The sequence below is a fragment of the Anarrhichthys ocellatus genome, unplaced genomic scaffold, assembly GCF_004355925.1.
Source record: "Anarrhichthys ocellatus isolate YVR2014 unplaced genomic scaffold, GSC_Weel_1.0 scaffold133, whole genome shotgun sequence".
NCBI classification, from domain to species: Eukaryota; Metazoa; Chordata; class Actinopteri; order Perciformes; family Anarhichadidae; genus Anarrhichthys; species Anarrhichthys ocellatus.
Window position 1 is genome coordinate 1 of NW_022280163.1, and position 8,595 is coordinate 8,595.

Here is an 8,595-nt window from a genome sequence, read left to right on the forward strand (position 1 = left end):
TTGCAGAACATTCGACGCTCTTCCGGTGGGTGGGGTGGGGGGGGGGGGAGGTGATATGTGCATCTGTGCAAACCTAGAAGGTCAATACCATGATGAAAGCATGTCAGCGCCTGTAGATGTGCGGCGCGGGACGCCGGGACGGTCACGCCGACTCCGGGGTCGGGGCGTCTAGCCACTGCCCAGCATCTTTGTGGCGCGCTGGTTGGCCTCGTCGATCCTGGTCTTGTTGGAATCAGCCTGAAGGAAGAGGGGACAAAGAAGGACAAGAACAGTCATCAGCCTGCTTGTATTGGTTTGTTATTGTAAGTTGACAGGAACATGTATGCTGCATTCATGTGGAATCAGGCAGACGGACAACCTTCTGGACAGCACAGGAAAAAACAAACAGTCAGACGCATTACGATATGTTGCTGTGGTGATGGAATAAAATATGTGAAATCTAATTATTTTGTGTCAGCTATTTTGTTAAACTATTCTACTCATGCATGTGACTTTCTCTTAAAATTCCATTTCAAATTTAAACTATTTATCCTCATGTGGTTGAGGTCATTTGGTTGTAAATAAATTTCACAATTTATAAGCCAACATTTAGATACATAAATATACAAACAATGATATAATATAATATAACAAACAAATAAAATAATTCATTAAAAAGTCATTATTTCTCTACAAAGACTGTATTCCTGCTGGCAGTGTTGAGAAGGCTTTGAAACAGCATGTAGACCCTCATGTTGGGAAATGTTTTTTACAAACAAAGTAATTCAATTGTAAAGTAAAAAACGTTTGAAACATTGTTATTTGGTGTCTGGTCAATATTTCTTGGAGGGAAAAAGAACTTGGACTGATGGCCTAAGTATGATTTTGAATCATCTCTTCAAAATAGATTTCATTATTATAATTATTGTTCTCTTTAAGGGTCTCTGCTGCTTGTGGTTTATAAAACATCTTTCCATCCACTCACTTAAAATGAGACTGGACAGGATTTTAGTCTGTTGACAGTCAGCTATATTAATAGAAATGCTGGGAAACACATGAACAAACACATTTTCTGTCCTGCGCTCTACATTTCCTAAATGATATTCTCTTCAGAGAGCTGAAGAGACCAGACTTGAATAAAATAAAAAGATGTTTGTTTTCTGGCTTTGACGTTATTTCCAGATTTTATTCGGTCTTTCCAACCGATCAGAAAAAGGTCTGAGGAGCTGGCTTGCGACTGAGAAGTGGTGGATTTATATTCAAAAGTCAGTTATTGTATGAATGTGTGACGGGTCGCTGAAAACAAGCTCAGTCAAAGTCTCCTGAAAGAAGAAAATGCTGATGGGAAAGTTTGTCATCATGTCTGAGCCAGATCATCTTAAAAAAATGTAAAAAACATTACACTCAGTGGAAAGTAGTTCAAAATAGGAAAGGGTATATTATTAACTGTAATTGCTTTTATCTTTACAAATAAAGCTGCATACTACGCATAATGTGCAAGAAAATACACGTAACCTTATAATAAATATAATAAAATGCTATAAATCCAGATCTTGGTACCTTATCCATGATCCTGTCGATCTGGCGGTTCTGGGTGTCGATCTCGTTGCCCATGTCCAGGGCCATGTGGCGCAGGTTACCGATGATGCCGCCCACCTGCTCCAGGTTCTCGTCCATCTCATTTTCCCGGGCATCTTCTGTTACCCTAAACACACACAAGAGCAGATTAAAATACGGCGACGTCTGAGTGAACACACCAGGTCAAACACAGCACACATGGCCCGGGTTCAGTGAGGCGCTCAGTGTGACCCCCTCATCCACGTTTCACCTCTCATCCTTTTCCTGTGCACAGCAGTTCATAATATATCTTACTGTAACACATTTACAGCCACAGCGATGCCAAAAAGTATTCAATTTACAGAGCAGCATAACCTCCAAGCACCATTGTGTTTATTCCATTCCATTCTCCAAACCGCTTATCCTATTCAGGGTCGTGGGGCACTGGAGCCGATCCCAGCTGACATTGGGCGAAGGCAGGGTACACCCTGGACAGGTCGCCAGTTTATCGCAGGGCACATATAGAGACAGACAAACATTCACGGTCACATTCACACCTATGGGCAATTTCGAGTCTCCAAATAACCTAAGCTCTGCATGTCTATGGACTATGGGAGGAAGCCGGAGAACCCGGAGGGAACCCACGCTGCCACGGGGAGAATGTCTATTCACACATTACAGATTCAATATGTGTCTGTGTGAAATAGACAATACTATACAACATAAACGTATATTACCAGTAGTGTGTGCCAATAAAAACATGTAACTTTTCTATGCTAAGCTAAGCTAATGGTCTCCTGACTGTAGCTTCATATTAATCCACTTAGTATGTGACTCTCAACAAGAAAGTGAATAAGCATATTTTTAGAATGTCCAACTCTGTAGCCAGTGCTTCTAAAGACTGTATACAAGAAGTGGACCTCATCATCATGACGTCACCCATTGGTTTGTTGACTGCCGTTTTGGAGCCTTGAGGTCGGCCGTTGCCATCTTGACTTTTTGCAACCGGTGAACGGAAGCGACCATATTTGGAATGCGGAGAAGTGACGTAGAGATGGCGTATACGGCTCTGGTAGAGGCAGCGACCTGTCAATCACAGTAAGCCCCGCCCTAAAGCATACCCTGCTTTATGGTCTGTTTGACTCTAAATGGACCATAATGTACTAAATGAACATCATGCTGTATTGAAGAAGACTTGAAACTAGAGATTGAGACCATAAACTCATGTTTACAATGTTGACTGAGGTAATGAATCAAGAGAGAAGTAGAGTCATTTTCTCATAGACTTCTATGCAACCAGAGGACCTGCTGGACATTAGAGAGAATGCAAGTTTAAGACACTTCCACTTTGACTTCATTCTTCAGAGCCGGAGGTTTCCGCCTGGTTGCTTTTGTCCGTTTCTTTTGTGTGGATCCCTACCTGGTTCTCTTACAACTCTGCACCACCTCCACATGGACGCTCGCATTCATCACACCTTGTTGTCCACATGTGCATTCATGTACATCCCCTTACTTCGTGTCCATCTCAGGCATAACGACGCGTACCCCTCTTACCTGCGGATGAAGCCTCCGCTGATGGCCATCTGTTCGCGCTCGTCCACCACGCGGGCGGGCTGGCTAGCCACCACCCCGTCCTGGTTTTTCCCCCAGGCCTTGCTGCCTCCGCTCTTCATCCTGGCCGCCAACAGCGAATGTGGAGGATGAGGAGGGACAGTTACTCAACAGTTTTGACCAAGCAACACAGCATTTAGCTCAACCAGGCCGGCTCCCCCGTTAGTCACATCTACAAAGAGAGCCTTGCATTTGAGGCACTGCAGTAGCATATAAACGTGTGAGGTGTGATCAGCTGACATAAAAGGTATTATTTGGCTTCATGCATCTGGCACAGAAATATATGGTGGGGACTAGACTAAGTCAAGCAAAGCATAGCAGGCACGGACTGGTTGGTGGATTGGGTTTGGTAGGTACAGGTAGGTTCATTCTGTTGTTACACAGTAGTAATGTGTGTGATGTTATATCTTGAAGGTATATAACATACTAGTTACAACCAGGCACAAGTCACAGCTGTGTGTTTCGTATAATGTGAGCATGCATTTTAATAGCGTCAACATCCCTTACACTTAAAAAAAAAAAAAAATGTAATCTATCCTGATGGTATTTCTGTCTCGTTGTGATGATAAACCCCCCTCCAGTTAAATGTCCCAGTGCGACAGAAAACAGAGAAGAGACAAGCTTTTTGACGGACACACAACACACAGAGTGTACAGGACTGTGACATTGTTAGGAGGGACGATGAGTAATGTGGAGAACAAACTGCCAAACGTGAAAAGGAAACAAAAAAACAACAACAAGGAACTAGAGGGAGTCAACAGAGATTAACACCACGGTTAACTATTCCTAAACCCACTGCAACAACCCCTGCCCTCGCTTTGTGTTCAGCTTTTAAATGTCACTGCTTTTCTTCCAGGTTGGTAGTTGGATCTCAGATAGCAGCGAGGCAGAGGAGTGAAGAGTGTGATAAGATGGATTCAATCTGTGTCTGCTTTTGTCTCACGGCTAGAAAGTGTGCGGCAAATACAGCTGTGCTAACACCATATGCAATCATGGCTCGGCTACGTGGGTTTTGTAAATGTCACCTTATGCTGTGTTCACACCAAACGCAGCGCGAATTATTCACGTGAGAAGATTACATACAAAGTCTATGCACAGACGCGATGAGACTGGAGTGACGTGACTTTGCGATGGCGCAGCGCGTTTGGCGCGATGCGAATTCGCGCCAAACGGCAAAACACCCCAAACGCGTGAGTTGAAATTTTTCAAAGTGGCCGGACCAAACTATGTGTATAAATGTGTGTGTGTAAACTATATGGTACAAACAATGAAAAAGACGCTGCCGTATTTATGCCTATGTGACGTTATGTTGAGTGTTGATGGAGATGCTACAATGTTAGCTTAGCCTAGCACCGATCGATCCGAGCTCCATTGAGAAAACAAGTATTTTAAAAGTTATTTGCTTGTCGTCTTGCGGAGAGAACTAACAAAACATGAATCCAGACTTTTTACAAATCGGCATCATTACGTAGTTATTTCGGAGTCCCTTTTTGTCGGTTTATTGCAGTTAAATCACAACCAAATCAGTTTATTTTGTGTTCATACAGCTGTAGTAAACCAGCCGACGTGTGGCACAGTGAATACAGCTCGATAAAATCCACGGTGCTCCTCCGGATGACCGGATGATGTTATGAACCCAGACAAGACGGTGTTTAGTTTCCCGTGATATCTGGGACTTCCACAACAAGTAGGCTACTAAGCAGAAATATAGGTTATTTTTCCCATGGTTGATCGCGGCTTTCAGGGCGATAAGCCACGCCCCCTCTCAGGTGCGTCTAGCGCGATTCACGTGAATGAACACAAATGGTCCCCGGCGAGACCGGCGGCGAGAAAGACGCGATTAACGCAATTCGCGTCGCGTTTTGTGTGAACACGGCATTACTCTGCCGGTCAAACTTCAGCATCCGTTTTGGCACAAAAGGAGTCATGGATAGAGGGGAAGGTAACATGGAGGTTCATCTTTTTTAAATTTATTTTAGTTACGGTCTTATCATGTTTGCATCTCCAGAATCTGAAGGCACTTTTGATGACAGCTCAGCGAAAACACTTTTCTCCCCTCAAGCAGTTTAACATTGATATTTCCGGGAAATCCATCTGATATCTATACATGTTTCTATCATCCATTCAACAAAACTCTGTCATTTCTTTTGCTTGTTTTGTAGCATCAGTTGCTGGGTATTGTATAACCTTGGAGTGCTGTGTGGATGTGTTCTAACTGTATCAGAAACGGCCGTGGCTCAGCCTCCTACATGGCCTTTATTAATAGAAATGGACTGAGGCAAGGCCTCGGTCTGAGTCCTTTCTTTTTCTACCTACTTCTTTTCAACTGTTTTTGTTCTCTTCCCTTTGTTCGTTAATATTTTCATAACATCACTTCCCTCCGTTTGATATCCAGTTTGGTCTCTTTTGCAGTTTGCTTTCCAGCTGTCTCATAATGGCTGTAATGCACTTCTCTAATCAGCTTTGCTGTGATTGAACTGAAATGATCTGATTAGATCATATGAGGATTGCGGATCCCGTGAGTTCATTCTATCTAATTCATTCCCTGAGTGGCCTGCAAGCTGAGCTACTATCATCCAATCAAAATCCACTAACAGTGGCATGCAGACAGCCACAATCCAAAATACCAGAAAACCAGGAGTCAGCTATTTCTGACAGACAGCCGACATGCCGAGGGATTAGAAAAATCCCAGCATGTATGATGGAATTAAGTTTCTGAGTGGTCAAAGAAATCCAACAAAAATACGTAATTTTTGTCTTTCTAGCGTCCATCTATGTATGTGTTCAGTTTGGTTCAATTTCCCAGCAAGCTATCGTGCCCCTCTATGGCTGACCGACATGTGAGCGAGTTCCCTGCGGGAGAGGGAGCTTAGCGAACAGCAACGTTGCCTGGATAAAGGCTTGTTTGGCGCAGCAGCGCTCTGCAGGGGAGGTGGCACTGCAGAGAAACTGCAACAGAACCAGATGGTGGAAACAAGGCAGCGGTGGACCGGATCGCCACACGGAGCCGTGTAAAGAGGTGGGTGCCACGAAGTGCATGCGCAGCGGCATGACGTACCCATTTACACAACAAACGTTGCTAAACCCCTGACGAGAGCTCACTGCGCACGTGTCCTAACCCAGTTTCCTGTTCCCAGGGAGCTACACAGATCCCTCCTGTTTTTCTCATTTGCTTCGAATGTGTCATATTCTTCTTCTTGTGAGGTGTTCAATGCCTTCGTTCAAGCATTTGACAATGTTGTCATGCAGCATTACTCTTGTCTCTTTTTTTTTAACCGTCTCTTCTTTTCTCATGCGAGAAGACAAAATGATGACTGTTATCATCCAGAAAATTGGCATATACAATTATGTTTTCAGTTGCAATTTATATGAAAGTATTGCTCGAATATTTTGGCGTATTTTTCGACAAACAATTCGGCTGTGTACAAATACAGTATCAACTTTTGGAAATGTATCCGTTTTAAGCTGAATCAGTGTTTCAATGTTTGCTTCCCAGATTTGACATTTTTCAAAATAAAACAATTTAAATGAATTAGATCTCTCTGCTGTTCCCTGTTTGCCAGAAAAAAGGCTCCAGGCTTTGCACTGCTTAAGTTAAATGAAAAATAAAAGATTTGTTCATCATCACCATCAACATCATCAACATCACCGTCATCGTTAATGTCAGCATCATGATCTTAGCATCATCATGTGTGGCGTTGCTGTAATGCGTTGCATTGTCATGCATGCAGGAGCATTCAAAAGGGGCATGCTCATCAGTCATTCCATGTCATTGGCACGTGGCGGTTCAAAAATGGTGGTTGGGGGAGTGTGTGGGGGCGAGGTGCTCAGAGGGAAACAAAAAGGTCTCGTTGCCCGCAGAGGTGAGGATCTACTGGATCTTAGAGCGGTGCGGTGGTGGTAGAGCTCATGCAGATGAGGAGAAGTGTCAAACAGTCCCGGACCAGGCTGACCGAAGGCATTTTGGGACCGAGATCACCGAAGTTCCAGCTGGAGTCAACACATAACATGATCTGAGTGCCAAGATGCTTCAGCAGCCCCAGCCCTGCTCTTTCTGGTTGGATCTCAGAGGCTTTACAGTTGGGGGAGGCAAAATCATTGTAGAAGTCCCCTATTCCCATCGCTTTGCATTTATACTAAAACAAAACAACTCCCCTTCAGGAAGAAATCAGTTAGGACTTCTACAATGGCTACACCTGCATGTAGATGACTCCCAATCTAAAAGGTGTTTGGAGAAGTGGAAGCTTAGAGGACAGGGCGCTTTGAGAAGGGCCCTTGGTAGAAGGGTGTTAAGAGAGGCACTTGATGAACCATGGCCCTGGCTGAGTGGAAAAGAGCTTATGTGGAGGACTGGACTTTTTGATCTTGGCTTTATAGGATTTGGGTCTCACCCGGTCTATTTGCACACGTCTGGTTTGACTGTGCACAAGCAGCTGCAAAGTATGCGGTAGTGTTATACATGTGCTGCTTTTCAGAGGCCAATCATGTAGCGAACGGCTCAGACTGACGGGCTATGGGATGCTTGCCAGTCGTGGAGGTATGAATTCTGGGATACTGGATGTCTGGAGGCCAGTCTAGGGGACATATGCCATAAGAACACAAAGGCAGCTGCACGTGCCCGCGGTTATCTACAGCATGAGTCTGCAGATCGTTTGAATTAGCATTAAAGCCGAACTGAAATTCAAATTCCTTCACATTTCTGCTCACTGTATAAATACTTTGTGTTTGTTATTTTGTAAAAATAGTCCAGGGGGCGTGAATTTTTGGGTACTGACTGACGATGTCAGTACTGGTAACTGATTGGTGCAATAACGGAGCCATTGTACCGTTGGAACCTTTAATAGCAGGTGTGATTTGAGCACTCTCTACTTTACTCCGTGTTGTGATCTGAAATACCTGGGTAGTAACCTATGGAGTACTGAGCTGACAGGACTACCTGTCGCCGTTAGTTCTGGCAGACTGGTCATTTGCCACATTTGGATCCATGAAAGAGCACCAGCTAACTTCAGCCAGACCCGATCCTTTCTATAATGCAAGACGGACACATCGCTAAATGTGTGTACGGGCTAAAAAGTAGCATCTAGTGGGAATCAGCGCCCACACTAGCAAGCTAGGCTATCTACTTTCCCAGATGGAGCTAGTTAGCCTAGCTTTCACTTTGCGACCTTAATACAAACTTGACAGCTTGATGGGTCCTCACGGATGTATAAGGTTGTAAAGGGACGGATGTCTTCATTCACTATTGGTACACGATAAACACTATGTGGACAGCATGCCACCCATCAGGAAGGCTTGAAGCCAAGACACTGTCCAAAAATATGTCCAAAAAAGGGTTTTATTCTCTTTTGAAAAATAAAAATAAAATATTTTCCTTCGACATATAGTGAAGAAATCAAATTTGAGTTTGACTTTAAGTGTACTGTGTTTGTGTGTGTGTGTGTGTGGGGG

At 43.9% G+C, this 8,595-nt stretch overlaps 1 protein-coding gene across 1 annotated transcript in view; it reads right to left on the reverse strand.

Moving 5' to 3' along the window:
• Positions 1–31: 31 nt before the first annotated feature.
• The window catches only part of snap25a (synaptosome associated protein 25a), a 35,898-nt gene continuing 27,334 nt past the window's right edge, over positions 32–8,595 (reverse strand). The window contains exons 6-8 of the mRNA XM_031877305.1: positions 3,091–3,210; positions 1,540–1,684; positions 32–237 (exon numbers count right to left, since the gene is read on the reverse strand). Of these exons, the coding sequence (XP_031733165.1) occupies positions 169–237; positions 1,540–1,684; positions 3,091–3,210 (334 nt within the window). The 3' untranslated portion in view covers positions 32–168. The remainder of the gene's footprint in view (positions 238–1,539; positions 1,685–3,090; positions 3,211–8,595) is intronic.